Source organism: Cervus canadensis, chromosome 3 (assembly GCF_019320065.1).
Source record: "Cervus canadensis isolate Bull #8, Minnesota chromosome 3, ASM1932006v1, whole genome shotgun sequence".
NCBI classification, from domain to species: domain Eukaryota; kingdom Metazoa; phylum Chordata; class Mammalia; order Artiodactyla; family Cervidae; genus Cervus; species Cervus canadensis.
Window position 1 is genome coordinate 67,063,875 of NC_057388.1, and position 18,628 is coordinate 67,082,502.

The 18,628-nt window shown below is 42.1% G+C and overlaps 1 protein-coding gene across 3 annotated transcripts in view; it reads left to right on the plus strand.

The window, feature by feature from the left end:
* The window catches only part of OSBPL3 (oxysterol binding protein like 3), a 196,488-nt gene that overhangs the window by 82,484 nt on the left and 95,376 nt on the right, over positions 1 to 18,628 (plus strand). For all 3 annotated transcript variants that reach the window (XM_043463374.1, XM_043463376.1, XM_043463375.1), the window contains one exon: positions 15,971 to 16,210. In XM_043463374.1, coding sequence (XP_043319309.1) covers positions 16,118 to 16,210 — 93 coding nt within the window. In that variant the 5' untranslated portion in view covers positions 15,971 to 16,117. The remainder of the gene's footprint in view (positions 1 to 15,970; positions 16,211 to 18,628) is intronic.

The following is an 18,628-nucleotide window of genomic DNA, read 5'->3' on the forward strand; positions in this document are numbered from 1 at the left end:
TTGCACGAAATGTTCCCTTGGTATCTCTAATTTTCTTGAAGAGGTCTCTAATCATTCCCATTCTCTTGTTTTCCTCTATTTCTTTGCACCAATCACTGAAGAAGGCTTTCTTATCTCTCCTTGCATGCATGATAACCTGCCAAAATTTCAGATAAACCATCACCCTGTTCATTTCTTTGGATAAAAGAAATGTAAACTGTACAGGTACAAACTGCTATATTTTAAAATGGATAATCAACAAGAACCTACTGTGTATCACAGGGAACTCTGCTCAATGTTATATGGCATCCTGGAAGGGAGGGGTTTTGGGGGACAATGGATACGTGTATGTGTATGACTGAGTCCCTTTGCTGTGCAACTGAAACTATCTCAGCAATGTTAATTGGCTCTACTCCAATACAAAAGAAAAAAGTTTTTTAAGAAAATACAGTAAATTGTCCAAAGAAACCACAAATGTATCCTTGGTGCTTTGAAGTCATGGTAGGAAACAGAAGGTCTGCAGGGGGATGTGTGGTCCTACTTTTTGAGGAGGATAGACCATGAGCTGGAAAAGGATGCAGAAAGTGTGCAAGTAGCTATAACACAGACAGTGTTGATAAAGAAGGTTTGATGTGCAGGGAAAGGTTTTGGCATCTGTAAGGATCAGTGTGTATGTTTGCTAATCTGATCAAGAGAATTCAACTGCAATTTGATGGAAAGAAAAAAAGCATTGAAATCTGACTGAGTAGAGAACAATAGGCATAGCTCAGAGAAGACCAGTGGCCAAGGAAGAGAACTTCAGTAATTCACTTAAAAAACACCAGGAAGCAGGGTGCTTGTCACACCTGTAGCTGTTTCCATGATGCAGCCTCTGAGGACTAAGCAAAGTGAACATTAAAAGTTGGGCCTTGATTTGATCATCTAATTTGTCTCACCAGGAATGTTAGGATGTTTGTAATGATGAAGATAGTATTCTAGAAGGGAATATTTTGCTTTAAGAAGCAGGCCTATGGAAATCCAGGCCCTAAAGGCAGATTTCTAGGTGAGGGCAATGGGGATAAGAGAGACCACAGAAAGTTTGCTGTAGCAGGGTCAGTATTATGGATTGCCAGACAGCTTATGGATGCTACTTTCTCCTCAGAGATTATTACTCTTAGCATCAGTCACTCAGTCATGTCCGAGTCTTTGTGACTCCATGGACTGTAGCCCACCAGGCTGCTCTGTCCATGGAATTCTCCAGGCAAGAATACTGGATTGAGTTACAGTTCCCTCCTCCAGGGTATCTTCCAACCTAGGTATCGAGCCTGGGTCTCCTGCTTTGCAGGCAGATTCTTTACCATTTGAGCCATCGGGGAAGCCCAACTCTAGAAGGGGTGCCAAACATGTTGGTAAAACCCACTGGAAGTTTTATTCTGCTAACTTCTTATAAACTTTTGACTTGTTCTGCTAATCATTTAATTTTTAAGATGACTGAGAAAATAATGCAAGGAACGATATCTCTGGATTTCTTTCTGACCCATAAACAGAATTGTCCAGTGATATAAAGTGACAGGAACCAGGAGATTAAATCCCCAAAGAAGCATGCTTTGGGCAGAGCTCTGTACACTACAAACATTTCAAACAGTTCAAAGAAAGAAATAATCTCTCCTGTGGCCAAAGAAAATGGTAAAGAGACTTCAAAAGGAAAGGGATAGCTAAAACGTTCTGAAATATACATGTAATCCCAAGTAAGTCTAGTGAGGAGGGAAGGAGAGTGGCTCCTTGGAAATAAATCAATATGCTTACGCAGAGGACTTTTTCCTTCTTAACTCAGATTAAGGAAGGATATTCAGTCTGGCTCGATTGTCATGGCTACTCATCTTTAAGTTGCTTTCCCCCAGAATGTAAAGATGAGTAAAATTCAGTCATTGATCATGATGTAGATCTAACATCTAGTGGTCAGGTTGCAAAGAGTAATCTCACAGTGTGGGCAACTTATGACATACTTAGAGGCACAGAAGTAAGGTAGGGGTTCAAAAGAGAAACAAAACCAGGGGTGGGTGTGCTTTCAGAAAAGGTTTCATGGAACAGATGACGCTTGCAATGTCCTTTGGAGGGTGGGGAGAATTTCCGTAGATGAAAGAGAGACATCAGATTAGAAGTGTGCTTTGCAGAAAAGAACTAGCCTAAGAACCAAGGCAGGGTGGTGTAACTGCAGGAGAGTATACAATGTTAGGTATGCAGGTGTGAGATCTTACAGTTGAGGTTTGGTTAATAAAACTAAAGTATAACTGAGTGATGTCTGCCAAGTACGGTGCTTAGTGCATGACATGCATTATTTCAGACAGTCTTCAGAAAGACTTAGTATGATTATTCAGCCCCTTTTTCAGATGAGAAAACAACTCAGTAGTTTAGTAACACACAGTAGGTGGTAGATAGAACCAGAGTCTGAATTCACATAAATTTCACTGCCTTGTGAAGGGCTTAGGATTTTTAAGCAAGTTCAGTGACCAGTGGGAATTTGGAGTAGAGAAGAGACACTGGAATCTTTCTGGAAAGATGAACTGAGCCAGGAAAACATGAGGTAGGTTGAAGTGGTGGAAAAGAAAAAGTGGAGACCCCCCTAATGGGGGTCTAAAAAGGATTGGTGGTTATAGGGATGAAAGAATGGAAAACAAGTTTTGGGGTGAGGAGGTAAGGGTCTCGGCAGAGCTAGAATCTGCAGAATTGGGGGATCTGGGAGAGAAAGTTGGGGTTGAACCAGGAGAGGAGTGGTTGTCTTAATCAGAATCAGGGGAGTCAGCACAGGTATCAGCATAAGGGAATGATGAGTTTGCTCGTGAAGTAAGCAGTAGGCTTCCTGTTCTAGTGATAAATCCAGGTGTGTCCACCAGGCTATGGGCTAGAAAGGTTAGGGCAGCAGAGCATGTAGACAGCTGCCTAACTAGGGGACATGTGACCAGCAGTAGGGGCTCAGCATTGGAACCAAGCCCTGGCCATCAAGGCAGCCAGTCAGTATTGCCAGAGGAGAGGGTTTATGCATAGCAAGCTTTTCCTATTTTTTAAGGATGTCAGACCTATGAAAAGTCTATTTGAAATGTTTGATAAGGTATCTATCTTGTGATATCCTTGTGAGCAAGGTAGAAAATTAAGGTCTGAGTCAATAGCTTCTCTTCTGGTGAAGCCTAGGATTTGCTTAGGTGTCTGACATGGAATTTTCATAAGATTTGGAAATAACCTGTACCTCCTTCTCCACATCTGCCTGTAAGCACTCTCTCCTAGACATCCTGCCAGCTCTGAATTGTCCATCTGTAAACCTCTGGAAGGCTACTAGTAAGGACCATGGCTATTCAGGTTTCTCCCAATCTCCTGCTCCTTTCGTCACTGGCACGCTGTCTTCCACTTCTGTGCACTAGAATCATCATCTGTCTGTCTCTTCCTCCCTTCCCGCTTGCAGACATTGGAGGCAGTTGCAACTGTCAAGCTGAGGCCAGGGCTCACCTAAAGAGATACCTTGGAAGGCAGCCTACAGTAGGAAGAAAACTATCCACTGTCAGAACATCTTGCCAACAGCCCAGCAGCAGCTTGTACAACTTTCTAGCTTTAAAAAAAAAAAAAGATGACTTATTTAAACATCATCTTATTTCACCAACTCTTTGAAGTGGTTTCTAAGAACACACACGCTACACAGGAAATAGTGGGAAGTCAAGAGAATTGGAGCACAGGGACAATGAAGGTAAGCCAAGCACACGGAGAGGCTCTGCTTCTGCCACTGAGGTTCACCAGTGCTGCCGTGAATCTGATTCATGCACCCTCATGCCCCAAATAAAGAGGCATTTTTTTTTTTTTTTGAGGCATATGTTTTTATGTTTAAATTCTCAGTGACTAAAAGCTATAACAAGCTGGTCACTTAGGAGAGGCATTCTGATACTGAGATCTGAATATATAGCCTATTCTTATAAAGGTCCTTCAAAGAAACCTCTGTCTTGTGTGAATTGGTATGGCCATTTGGAAGAGCAATATGGAATAGCTGGTAAAACTAAAACTAGTTCTACCTTATGATACAGCAGTTCCGCTTATTTTAGACAGTCAGGCCACAGCCTCCCAAGAAGCAGATCCTGTAGCACTGTTCTTGAGGGCAAAGAACCAGAAACAACCTAAAGGAGAATAAGTCAAACAAGGTGAAATCATATCATGGAATTATGTGGTAGGAATGAACTTGGGTGTGTGTGTGTGTGTGTGTATGTGTGTTAGATGCTAGTTGTGTCTGACTCTTGCAGCCTCATGGACATTTCTGCCCATCAGAATAGCCCAACAGACATCTCTGTCCATCAAATTCCCCAGGCAAGAATACTGGAGTGGTTAGCCATTCCCCTTTACAGGGGATCTTCCCAACCCAGGGATTGAACCCACGTCTCCTGCATCGCAGGCAGATTCTTTACCATCTGAGCCACCAGGGAAGCCCAGTGTATATGTATGTGTGTAATAATTTTGAGTGAAAATAAACCAGCTGCAGAAAGAAACATGTGGTATGATAGTATTTATTATGCACAATTTTTAAAAGTTAAGAAAAATGATAGATATGTTAATGCAGATAAGGATGGAGACCTATTAATTTGGGGTGCTAGGAATATAGATATTTGTATATATCCTTTTTATTTTTCTCCTTAAAAGAGAAAAGCAACCACCATGGTGTTGTCACAACAGTGACCACAACATTCTGTAGTAACTCATCCAGAAATGACTGCCCCCTTACCTTTTCTGTGCTTTTATATGGATTAACTCATTGAATCACCCCAACAGCCCTTTTGGGGCAATGCTTTATTTCCAACTGTCAAATGAAACACAGGATTTGAGAGGCTGAAAACTTGCCTAAAGCCACCTACTAAGGCTGGATTTGAACCCAGGCATTTTGAATCGAGAACTTGTAGTCTTTTTCCCCCTAATTTTGTTTGTTTGTTTGTTTGTTTTTGGCCATGCTGGGTCTTCCTTGCTGCTCTGGCTTCTCTCTAGTTGAGGCAAGTAGGGTCTACTCTGTAGTCATGGTGCGCAGGCTTCTCATTGCAGTGGCTTCTTGTATTGCAGAGAGTGGGCTCTAGGGCATGTGGGTTTCAGTAGTTGCGATTCCTAGGCTCTAGGGCACAGGCATAAGGAAGGGCCTTCTTGCTCCCCGGCATGTGGGATCTTTTTGGACCAGGGATCAAACCTGGGTCTCTTGCATTGGCAGATGGATTCTTTACCACTGAGCCACCAGGGAAACCCCAGAGCTTGTAGTCTTAATTATTACACTACTCTACAGAATTTCCCAGTATCCTCGGTGGGTTGTTGGCTTAGCTCTTTGTTTTTACAGATATGATCTCTTTCATTGCAGGTCAGGGGCTTAAGTCTAGAGGAAAGTGCAGGGAAAGCAATTCTTCACAGATCAGAATAGTACAGTTCCATCAGCTCATCCATTTGATGATCTGGCTTGAGCTGGGTGTACAAATTATATTTCTGGATTATTTGCTGGTGGCCCTCAACTCTTTTTCCACATCAGAATCACTTGTGGAGGTTTTAGAATATAAAAGCCTGACCCCCACCCCAGGTTGCAATATGGTAGATCTGGGCCTGCCCATCAGCATATTAGAAAGTTCCCTACGTAATTCTAATGTGCAGTCAGAGTTGAGATTCATTGCCTATAAAGTCTGGACAGTACAGTGTTCAAGGTCATAATGTTTGGCAAGAGCCTGGAGGGGTAGAACTGCTTTGTGTTGAGGATCAAGGACAAGCCTGTGGGTGGTGACTCTTGTGACCAGACCACAGTGATTGTCTTCTGAAATTCAGGCTCCTGATCAGGATAAAGGGATTCACAGACCTCTGCCTGCCCCCCTGTGCCCATGTGGACCTTGGCAGGATAGGATTTTTCCAGCCAACTGTTTTCTGGGTTTTTGGAGATCTGTTGGAGAAAACTCACCATGATGGGAGTGTTTTAAGCATGAGAGTGGGGACAGGAAATATATACCTGGCTTTTGCTGTCCTTGGCTTAAAGGAGAAGCTAAGAAACAGGACAGAATCTTCCTTAGAAAAGGGCTCAGGGTCTCCTCCAATCTCCTGATGAAAGTACAGTGGATGCCCCAAGGTTCTATGCCAGAGATGCAGTATTCACCTACAGCAGTGGTCCTTACACCTGTGTGTCTGAATCTCCTGGAGAACTTGCTGAAAACAGATGACTCAGCCCCACCCTCAGTTCCCAAATCTGCAGGTCTGTGGTGGGGCCTGGGAATTTGCATTTCTCACAAACTCCCAGGTAATGTTGATGCTCCTGGTCTGAGCTCATTTTTCGAAAACCCACAAGCTTTGGATAATAAAAGAAGGTTTTGGAGCTTCCAAAATCTGCCTTTTAAACAACAATCCATGAGATTTTGAAGAAGGTAGATCTGGGCACTTTGAGAAATGAGACATGACTCTACAGTTATGGGGATTTGCAGTGGGTTGGCACAGTTGGTCCCCGAAATGTTAATTAATGAAAAAATTAACATCAAGCTATGGAGAAAATCTCAGTGCCCTTGACACTCTTCTTATTAAATCTCTCGTGTGATTTACTCGGGTGAGGACAGAATTCACACACCTGTGCAATCTCTGAATGGCACAGCAAAGGAAAAGTTGGCCAGACACACAGAATGACAGTCACTGCCCAGAAACATCTAGATAGGCTGGAATGATGATTCAAAACTAATATGGGATAATTAATCATAATAAAGAACCATCAAGTCCTGAATTTCAGCTGAAGGAAGTAAGGAATCCTGCTCAGAAAGAAGGCAGGCCAGCTTCTTCACAGTTCCTATCACATCACAGTCCTAGAGAACTATAAGGACAGTGCGTGCTAGGAAGAGAGTGGGTGTCCCCAGCTAGGATGAAGTGAGGCAGTATTAACAGTTGCAGTATGTATAAGGCAAGGGAGATGATTATTTCCTTCTCTCCTGCTCTCAGCAGACCACGCGTGGAAGTTGTCTTTAGATCTGGGCACCATTTTCAGGGAAGCACAGACAAATTGAAGTGTAATCAGAATTGGATACCTGTGATTATGAAGATCAGATAAGAAGTGGCTGATGTGAATGTGACTGGTTTGGGGAAGAAAAGATTTGCTGGGTGGGGAGTGGGAGTGATGGTCGTTCCAATGCGTGTTAAGGTGATAGAAGTGGTTCATCTTGCTCTCTTTAGTGATGGAGTGCAGATGGAGGACCCATGTGTCCTAGTGAGACAAAGTTCAACTCTAAGTGAAAAGGCACTTTTAACAAAAAGTAACATGGGGTGCCCTGTTTCTGTTATGGTAAATGGTCAAGAAAAAATGATCTAGCAATGTTACTGACAGAATTCTTGCTTTGTGTAAAAAGTTGGGCTAGAATTCACTCCTAGGTTCCAGGATTCTGTGTAGTGACTGACTAGTATTTTGAGGCTTTTCATTCTTTTTATTCAGTGGTGGAAGATAAATGGTTTGAACAAAACTTAAACCTGGTGTCACTGTCAAGGTTTTTGTCTCATGGAAGCTGCCACATTTCAAATCTGTGTTCCTATGCATTTCTGTTGCCGGATTGAGATCTGCGCAATAACATGTTCCTCTCTGAAGAAGTGGATCACAAAGGGCAGATAATGTGCTTTTTCATGGATTGGGAGGGGGTGGAAATGGATATTCTGTTTTAATGTGACAAAGGAAGCATTTGCATCTCTAGACCTCTAGACCCCTGTCCTCCCAGTGGGTCTAGGACAGAGAAAATACAAGCACAGAATGTTTGTGGAGGGGTTGTCTGCCATTAGGGTAGAAGGGGTGGAAACTCCTTTGCCTCTGAGATGCAGGACTCATCCCCCAGGGACAGTCAGATGTCAGCCTCCCTGGATCAGTTCAGCCGTCCAGAGTACAGATAGTTACCGCAGATTGGCCAGCGTCACACACAGAAAGCCAGGGCCAGCTGTCCAAGGGCATTGTGGTTAGAACTAGCATCTGGAAAGCTCTGATCATTTTGGAGCTTACAATCAAATAATGAAAGCCCTACTTTTGATCATGTAGCATTTTTGGGAATCAAGAGGTTTCAGAAGGTATCATTTCCAAAAAGATGCATATGCAGGATTTGAATAATTTTCTTTTACCAATGAAGACCAGAAATGGACATTCCATTATACCTATTTTGGTGTTACTTCAGTACATAATTTATCCATATATTTGTCAACTGAAATACAAACATACAACATGAAAGCTGTGAGTTCTAGTTTTATTTGGGTGCTTATTGAGGGCTGTAGCCTGAGAGACAGCCTCTCAGATCGCCCTAAAGACTGCTTCGAAGAAGTTGGGAGAATAGCTCAGTAGGTATGTGATTTTGGAGAAGGGGTACATGCAATCAAGCACACATCTTGGCAGGGTATTGCTGCCAGTCATGAGGAACAAATATCTTAGTTAATGGTTTTAATACTTTTCTAAGTATGGAAAGATGCAAGAAACTGCCTGCATAAAATTTCTTCTGAAAATATCTAGCTATCTAAAGGCCTGTTCTGCCAGTTTTCTCAGAGCACAGAGTGCCTCATTCCTGATTCCACCCCGAAATCCTTTCATGGTATGTTGAAGGTCAATGACTGCGGTGGCTAATCCTTGAACTGGGTGGTAAAGAACGTTCTCTAGTTGGCATATCTTACTGGGAAATTCTAAATTAACTGAAACTGTATGCCATCTGGTCTTCATAGGAGTTGTTTCCAAGGCTGGAAGCAAACCCTGTTTTTCAAGAAAAACATGACCAAGTGTGTGAGTGCAGACCCTCAGGTCTAATAGATCAATAAATGGCTATGTTACATACTGCCATTCCAGATCTACCAGTTTAGTTGCTTTTGGGGGCAGCCAGTGGTGATGAACTATGTGGCTTTAATCTTTCTGCATGTATGGCTTATCCCAAAGTAAGCATGCTGCTTTGACAATTAAAAAATCTCTTCACACTTGTGTTACAGATTCGGGGAAATGTTAATACATTGAAAGACAAAAATGTTTCAACATTCTGTAGAGTGCTTATTTGTTTTTGGTTGCAAGAGGAGTATAGGATTGTATCTTTGGTGCATATGCCACTTCCAGGAAGTCAAGTAAGGAGGATGTGAAACTAGCTTGTTAAGTGTCTATTGCATTCAGGGCAGGCTCTTTATCCTCATTTTCTCATTTAATCCTCACAGTTCCCCATTTCCTACATAAGGAAACCCTGAAAATCAGAGAGGTTAATACATTGATCAAGGTGAACAGAGTTTGTAGTAAGGGAGCACCAGTTTAAACCCATGTCTAGCTCCTTTCAAGGCACATAAGTCTTTAAAAAAAAATTTTTTTTAATTGAAGTGCTTCCCAGGTGATGCAGTAATAAAGAAACTGCCTGCCAATCCAAGAGACACAAGAGATGCCAGTTTGTGCCCTGGGTCAGGAAGATCTCCTGGGGTACAAATAGCAACCTACTCCAGTATTCTTGCCTGGAGAATTCCAGAGATAGAGAAGCCTGGCAGGCTATAGTCCATGGGGTTACAAAGAATCGGACATGACTGAGCACACACACACATAGTTGATTTACAATGTTGTGTTAATTTCTGCTGTTCAGCAAATTGACTCAGTTATATACATATGTACATTCTTTTTTATATTCTTTTCACTATGGTTTATCCCAGGATATTGAATATAGTTCCCATCCATTCTGTACGTAATAGTTTGCATCTGCAAACCCCAAACTCCCAGTCAATCTCTGCTCCATCCCCTTGGCAACCACAACTCTGTTCTCTATGTCTGTGAGTCTATTTCTGTTTCATACGTAGGTTCAATGGACATGAGTTTGAGCAAGCTCTGGGGGATGGTGAAGGATGGGGAAGCCTGGTGTGCTGCAGTCCATGGGGTCGCAAAGAATTGGACATGACTGAATGACTGAACAAGAAAATCATTTATGCCATATTTTAGATTCCACATATAAGTGATACATGGTATTTGTCCTTTTCTTTCTGGCGTCACTTAGTATGATATCTCTAGTTGCACCCATGTTGCTGCAAATGGCATTATTTCATTCTTTTATGGATGAGTAGTATTCTTTTGTGTGTGTCGTCATCTTTATTCATTCATCTTCCGATGGACATTTAGATTATTTCCATGTCTTGCTATTGTGAATAATGCTGCTATGAACATAGGGGTACATGTATCTTTTTGAATTACGTTTTTGTGTAGATATATGCCCAGGAGTGGGATTGCTGGATTATATAGTAATTTTATTTTTTAGTTTTCTTAGGAATCTCCATACTGTTTTCCATAATGGCTGCACCAAACTGGTAGGTTACAGACCATAGGGTTGCAAAGAGTTGGACATGACTGAAGCAACTTAGCATGTACCAACTACATTCCCACAAACAGTGCATGGAGGTTCCCTTTTCTCCACATCCTTACTGACTTTTGTTATTTGTGTTGTTTTTGATGAGAGCCATTCTGACAGTTGTGAGGTGATGCCTCATTTTAGTTTTGATTTATATATCTCTAATAATTAGTGATATTGAGCATCTTTTCATGAAGGCACGTAGGTCTTGATGTGAATCTCTTCTTTGTGTCTTTTCCCAAACTGTACATTCTATTCTTAGTGAAAATTTCTAAAATAGGTCTTAAAATAGCCTTTGTTGCCAAATTGCTTGACAGCGCTTTGGTCTTTTATTCTTCCCCTTTCTTGGTAGAAATAGGAGTTCTCTCTTCCCTAATTGAGCCTCGGGACGGCATATGTTTGCACATCTTATGCCCAGTGGACTTGTAACTGGAGCTCCATTTTCACTTAGACCTGACCCCACTGCTTGTCCAGATGGGTGGCAGTGGTGAGAGAGGACCCAAGCCCATCCCAGAGGCCCAAGAGGAACATTTTTGAATTGACGTAAACGCATTGAGCTTCTTATCCCTATTGGATTTGGCTACTAGGTGATTTGTTGAAATGTGAGTGAGTCTCAGAGTGAGTTCTGTTGCACAACAAACACTTGTATTAGCCAGAAGGCACAGGAGCCGTCATATTTCCTGTTCTAGCAAGCTCGGGAGGTCCCAGCTCTGTGTCCCTGGGGTAATGTTGACAAGTGCCTGCAGGAGCAGAAGAACCAGCTCCCCACCAAGCAGATCAAGGGCCAGAGGGTGCAGAAGCCTTGTGGGGAGGCTACATATGCTCCATTTCTTGGTCCAGGTGGTGGTTATGTCAGTATTTGCAAATATAAAATGTAAGCTCTCAGGGTTGTCTGTGCACTTAAGATTTATTCACTTTACTGTATGTAAGTTGACGCAGTGAATAATAAGGGGGAAATATTGTCCTAAGGTTGTTCTCAGTCTATGAGCAAGGAAACTCTTGTATTTTGTTCAAGCCAATAATCTTCTTGAGTTAGAGGTTGTCCATGGAGGGATTGAAAGCACCAGGGTTTTTCAAGTGTACCCTCCTCTTCAAGACTTAAACCACTGGATCTGTGGCCTGGCCGCTGGCCAGTGTCTGTCTCCCTACAGGGCTTTCTCTTTGCCCTTTTACTTAGCTAGTTGGAGTAGATGACACCAGACTTTCGTGTGACTCCCCTTTGTCAAGATCATCTGTGTAAGGACTCTCATCGAGGTCTTTCCTCTGGTGACCCACCTCTGAGCCCTCCCCCCTGCCCCGGCCATCCCCAGGCCAGCCTGCAGGGTCCCCTAAGTTGGAGGCAATAGCTGCCTCATTCCACGCAACCAGCTTACTCCTCTGGTACCTTAGTCTGGGGCTACTACTGCCTTCATTCTTTATTCTGCCCTGATTTAAGCATATCCTTTCCCCAGGATGTGACTTCTTTTGTCCTTTAAGCTGCCCCTCGTAATTTTGACTGAATTTCTGATGAGGTTAGACATCTCTTTCCTTAGGCATCATCTCAACTCACCCAAGGGTGGATGTGGGCAGGGTTATGGATTCCCACCTTTTCTTTTACCCAGAAGAGGAGGAGGCAGGGGTGGGGGCCACAGTAGATGGTACCTTCAGAGGTCTTTACTCAAAGTTCCAATTTCAATGAGTAATGGATTTAGCTTACTCACAGCTCTGGCCTTAGTAGCTATTGCCTGCAAGATGGCATTTGACAGGGTTAAAAGATAAAGATGACTCTTTGAATCAGATGCCTCTACTCTAGGACAGGATTATGGTGTTTCTGATTTGGCAGTTTCAGAATTGACTCTTATTTTATGGACTAAGTGTGCTTTTCTGTCCCTCTGCACATGTCACACTTCACCTTGTCCCAGGCTCTCCCTGTTAGAATCTCAGCCTTGAAACAGAACAAAACAAAACAAAAAAACACACATAAGTGGAATCCCTTTGTTGGCATTTCTCATCCACTGTGAAACCGGTTGTCATAGCAATGGCTGCCCCCACAAACATTTCATCATTTGGGGTTCCCATCAGGTTTCTCTTTTTCTTTTTTTCTTAAATAGCAACAGCCAACACTGCTTTTAAATACACTGTTGATATATCTTAACAGCCTCTCTTGTCATTTTTAACTGGGCTGCATTTGCTTCTAACTTTAGGTACAATTAGTCATGCCCCATAAGTAAAGCTAACTTCCCAGGAAGCTGGTGTTGGTTTGCTTTTAGTCTTATTGATTGTTGGATTCGATATATGATGAATACATAGATTTGTAGGGAAGCTCTATAAAAGCAACATGGGAATTGAGTTCTATGACTTACAGCTACCTTTATCTTATTTTCTGAGATTTTGATGTTTTTCTTTGTTGTCTTGGTTTTATTTTATGACCTTGGCATATTCATTATTTTAGAAGTGTTAGTGAAAGGAATAGTACACTTGAGTATTTAACAATTAATCAGAAGTTTGATGTAATATTTAACTAGCTTCTTCCTGGACAGCTATATAATTCTTTGTAATTTACTAAGAACCAAATGAATTAGATATAAAAAATTTTTAATTATTGTTAATATGCTTGGGAAAGTTGTAGAATTTTTTTGAACTTTAGTGTGTTAAATAAAAGTCTGAAGGCAAAACCTAAACTTGTTAGTCATCCTTAACTCAGGGCTGTGGATGAAGGCAGTGGTTCCCCTCTAAAGAGCTGAAGGGGTGGCTGGGGGCAGCACAGCCAACCACTTGTAAATGTAACCAGGTGAGGCTGCACCAAACCCCGGTTCAACTGCTCCCTGCTCAGAAGGCCAGTACTCAACAGACAAGAGTTGGTGGAAAAGGGAAGATTACTTCATTCGGGAGCTCAGCAGCCTGGGAAGATGCTGGACTAATGTCCTAAGATCATCTCCAAGTTGCCAGTTGGGAGACAAAGGTTTTAAAGACAGTGAAAGTGAGGGGGCTGCGGGGTGTGTACTCAGCTTGTGCACAGTCCTTATACTGAGTGGTATCAAGGTAAAGTTTCCAGCATCACCAGTCTTCTAGTTTCAACCCAGTCGGGGGTCTCCATGCTTATGGTCTGCAGTTTTCATCTGGTGGGGTCCTGATTTCAGCAAAAACAGGTCTGAGTCAGACCTTTATATCTTTCATGGAACTGGAAGTTGAGTGATTACGCTGGTTTATGGTCTAAATTGTTACCAGTTTCCTGGCCCAAGAGCCATTCTTTGTTTCTACATCATCATATTTCCTAATCATTAACTCTTGAGCCAGTGTTTTGAGATGCAGGGGAGACCTGGGAAACTAAAACACTTTTCTATATAAACAAGTTTCTCCTATAAACAAGAGGCAGGTGGAGGACATGGGGATGGGGAATTGGTCAAGTGACGTAACAGTCTCAGAAACTTGGTCTTTCCTGGAAAGGCTCCACAGGCTCCTGCCTTGTTACTTTGATACTCTTCAATCCTGAGGAGGAACAGTTGTGAAACAAGAAAGGGAATAAAGTTTTGGATAGAGAGATTAATTACCAGTTCAGCATGGAACTCAGTTTCAGGGGACTCGATTTCATAAAGGGGTCTCTGCGTCTGTCCTGGTCTGTCCCTTTCCCCACCAGAGATACCCGCCATCTTGGAGATCAGTGCTGTGGAAAAGATAGAGCGTTGCCTCTTCAGAGCTGGCTGCTTATGTGCTCCCTCCTGAGTCTTCCTAGCTCAGCTCCTCAGTTCTCTTAGGTCCCAGAGATGGGGCAATAGCTGTTCTCACCAGCCCTGGCTATCCAGGCATGCTGATTTCCAGCACCAAGGTTATAGGCCTGGCATCTAGCCTGGATTCAGTCACTTGCCAGCTATGTGATTGGTCAAGTGACCTAACTTCTTGGAAACTTGGCTTTTTCCCCTGTAAAATACATATAACATCCATCCCATCAGACTTTGATGAAATGAGACACTGTGTGGGGAACCCATATTAAAGTGCTTGGCAGTTAGTAGTATGGACTCACCTAATGACCGCTGTCCTAGTTTTGTGCTTCGTTGTTCAGTCGTGCCCACCAGGCTCCTCTGTCCAGGAATCAAACTGGGGTCTCCTGCATCGCAGGTGAATTCTTTACCAGCTGAGCTACCAGGGAAACCCTTACTAATATACTAATAGATGATATGGAAAATTCTGCTTTTCCCCATGGTTTCTGTTATACCACGTAATTTTTTTTAGAAGATGTCTCCAGAAACCTTTGGTAGAACAAATTCCCCAACCCCATCCCCTCAAAAAAACAGAAGGGGATTTTTAAAAATTGGAGTAAAATATACATAACATAAAATTAACTTTTTAACCACTTTCAAGTATATAATTCAGTGACATTTAGTACTTTCACAATATACTACTTCCAGAACATTTTAATCACCATTAAAGGAAACCCTGTAGCTGAACTCTATTCCTCAAATCCCCCAGCCCCTGACAACCACTAATTGGCTTTCTGTCTCTATGGATTTGCCTGCTTTGGATGTTTCATATAAATAGAAACATATAATATGTGGTGTGTGTGTGTTTTTTTAAATATCTGGCTTGTTTCATTTAGCATAATGTTTTTAGGGTTCGTTTATGTTATAGCATGTGTCAGTACTTCATTCCTTTTAATTCCTGAATAATAATTCCATTGTGTGAATACACTGTTTTATTCTGTTTGGACTGTTCTAACAAAATGTCACAGACTGGATGGCATATAAGCAATAGAAATTTATTCCTCACAGGACTAGAGGCTGGAAGTCCAAGATGAGGATGTCAGTATGGTCAGAGTACCCTCTTTGGGTGGCAGGCTTATTATGGTAGCCTCACAAGGTGGAAGGGGCCGGGGACTTCTGGGGTCTCTTTCATAAGAGCCCTCATGAATGGAATTACTGCCCTTCTTTCAGAACCTAACACCTCTCCAAACCCCTACCTTCTAATACAATCTCGTTGGGCATTAGGATTTCAACATATGAATTTGGATGGAGGGGTTGGGGGGAGGCACAAACATCCAGATCCCTATCATTTACGGTATGTAATTTATTTGTTCATCAGTTGATGGACATTTGGGTTATTTCTACCTTTGGCTACTGTGAGTAAATAGCATTGCTGTGAACCTTCTTGTACAAGTTTTTGTTAGAATACTTTTTTCAATTCTTTTGGTATATACCTAGGAGTATTAAGTGCTGAATCATAGGATAATTCTATGTTTAACTTCTCAAAATCTGCCAGACTGTTGTCAACTACAGCTGCACCATCTTGAATTTCTAGCAGGATTACATGGAGGTTCCAGTTTGTTCCAACACTTGTTATTTTTCAGGTTTTTGATTAAATCTATCATCATGGGTGTGAAGTGGTATCTCACTGCGATTTGGGATTTTTTTATGGTGTAGATTTTCTGTGTGTCTGGACTCAGATTTTCTACTAATGTTCTTAAGCCTGTCATATTGCAAAGCTACATGAAGAACCATGTACGTGAAAAACCGCTGCCATAATTTCCAATAAGAGATAGGTATAAAGCATCTTTTCCTTCCCAGTCCCTTATGTGACTAACCATCATGATTCTGTAGTGTAGATAAACCACTTTCAGACATTCAGTGCCTAATTATAGATGATGTCTGATGTCTGGGACCTTCCTGCTAATTCTTTTATTTTGGTTTTAGGGATTTCCTTTAGGGCATCCAAAATGCTTTTAAAACATATTGGATAAAAGCTGAGCCACCTGCCTGTGTGGGACTTCCATACTCCCTTCTCCACTGTCTTCTGATGGCATTCTGACTACATTGAGGCCAAGTGACACACTATTCAAGATGAGTGATGAGAAGAGCCTTGCGGTATCCCAAAAATTGGTCTCACCTTCGAGGAGCACAAGCAGCTGCTCTTCCAAGCAAGGAAGTCGACAGGTAAAGTTTAATGGAAATTTTAAGAGCAAATTTAAATCAAGAAATTTGCAGATTAAAATGTGTACATTTACTTGGGAACTCCTACTTCTCATTTTAGGGACATTTGATTTTAGTCATATCTTAGTTATCTGAGAGGAGTAAATTTTATATAATTTTCATAATGCAGCTTGAGAGTCTGCTGGATGGGAAAATTTGTATCTGGCTCTTTGCATTATTTTATTCAATTGTTGCCACTGTCTTCCAACACAGATATTGATATTCCTGTTTTCTCTGTAAGGAAGCTGAGTCAGACCAACCAAGTTATTCTGCCTGAGGACACACAGATTGTCTATTAAGTGGCAAAAACAAGAAACCAAAGCTCATTCTGTTTGACTTCAGAGCTCACACTTTGCTTTATACCCCGCTAACCAAAACAAAAAAGCAAACAATCACTTTTCCAGTAATTATAATATTCTCCTGCCCTCCTTTCCTTCCCTTTACCAAACCTTTTATGACTGCTTCCAATCACAGAATGCCCCCTTTTAACTTGGAGTCTCACCTGCTTCACTTCTCTAATGGGCATGGAAAGCAAGTCAACAGAGAAGTGGTCAAAAGGAATTAAGTAGGAAGAAGTGAAACAAAGGACTGAATAATTAACTCCTAAATAACTGTCAGCTAATTATATGTTGTTCCTTGGTTTCCTTTCTTAAAAAAATCCCTGTTGGCAGAATTTGCTGATTTTAGATCCATGGCAGTAAATGCACATGAATCATTATCATTCTTTCACCTTCCGTTAAGTAGAGAGTGGGCTGTCCAAAAGCTGCGAGTTTAACAGTCAAAGTGGTCTCAGAGCCTTTTCAACGTCTGCAGGCTGTGCTGGCCTTGCCTTTCCTCCATGGGACGCACTGACCTAAATTGACCCTGAGTCCTTGATTCCAGATTTGGAAGCAACAATCAAGCAACCACCCACCTCCAGCACATCCACACATTTGTGACACGTCAGCACATCACAGGTCTTCCCATCCCAACACCGCCTCGGACAGAGAGCTTGTCACCTCTCAACACTGCTTCATAGCATTAGGATCTATAATTCCAGACAAACGAGATTTTGCCGTAGGGGCATTTGGGGAGTTCTCCAAGATCTCCCCTGAGGGGTTAGGAAGAATAATTTTTTCATCCATTACTGTCATCACCTCCTTCTGGGGTTAAAAACAAATGACGAAAATTACCCCTTGTCTAATGCATCATGTGCTGTGCTGTGCTATGCTTAGTCGCTCAGTCGTGTCCAACTCTTTGTGACCCCATGGACTGTAGCCCTCCAGGCTCCTCTGTCCGTGGGATTCTCCAGGCAAGAATACTGGAGTAGGTTGCCATGCCCTCCTCCAGAATACATCATGGCTCCCTAGGAATTCTAGTTTCATGAGGGTAGCTAATCTCACCCTCTTTGTCAGCTTTGCCTGGGGATGTTTCTTTCTGTCAGTCACAAATCTGGTTGGGAGTAAAGCAAAGTGTATTATTTTCCCCCAATGTTTTGCACTTAGTAGCGTCTATTCCTGTGACCTCCTTGGATAAAGGGATAGCATGTGATTCATTCAAGCAGCCAGTGCTTATATATAACATCATAGCAGTTGGAGCAGGGAAATGAAATTCTAGGACTGAATACCACAGAAACATGTTTTTGATGTGTTACTGGAAACTGATTGATTTGGTTTTTCACAGAGCTTTTATTTTTGAGTTCCAGCATAAAGAGTAAGAATATGCATAATGCCTCACTGTTTTTTCTGACTTAGAATGGGTTGATCATTCAGCCATTCATTCACCAAATGGTCATCTTTTATATTTAGGATCTCTCAATTTAATGTGCATGTAATTTTGCTTTATAAATATCAATACTTACTTTTCCTCTGTGGCAGAGAAGATGGAGAATTTAATAAGTTTATTCCAACTCTGGGTCTTCCCTGGTGGCTCAGCGGTAAAGAATCCACCTGCAACACAGGAGACACAGGTTCAGTTCCTGGGTCAAGAAGATCCCCTGGAGGAGGGAGTGGCAACCCACTCCAGTATTCTTGCCTGGAAAAAATCCCACGGACTGAGGAGGCTTACAGGCTCCAGTCCATGTGGTTGCAGAGTCAGACATGACTGAAGCAACTGAGGATGGTAGCTCAGCAAGGCATTCCAACTTTAACCCGAATCTCATTATGGTGGAGGTGCTGGTTTAGTTGCTAAGTTGTGTCTGACTCTTGCGACCCCATGGACTGTAGCCAGCCAGGCTCCTCTGTCCATGGGATTCTCCAGGCAAGAATACTGGAGTGGGTCACCATTTCCTTCTCCAGAATCTAGTTATCAAGCCATGTTTGTTTTTTAGGGATCTTTTCTTATTATGTCCATTTTTCCATCCTTCTGTCAAAATAAGTGTTCCGTTATAGGATTGGCTCAACT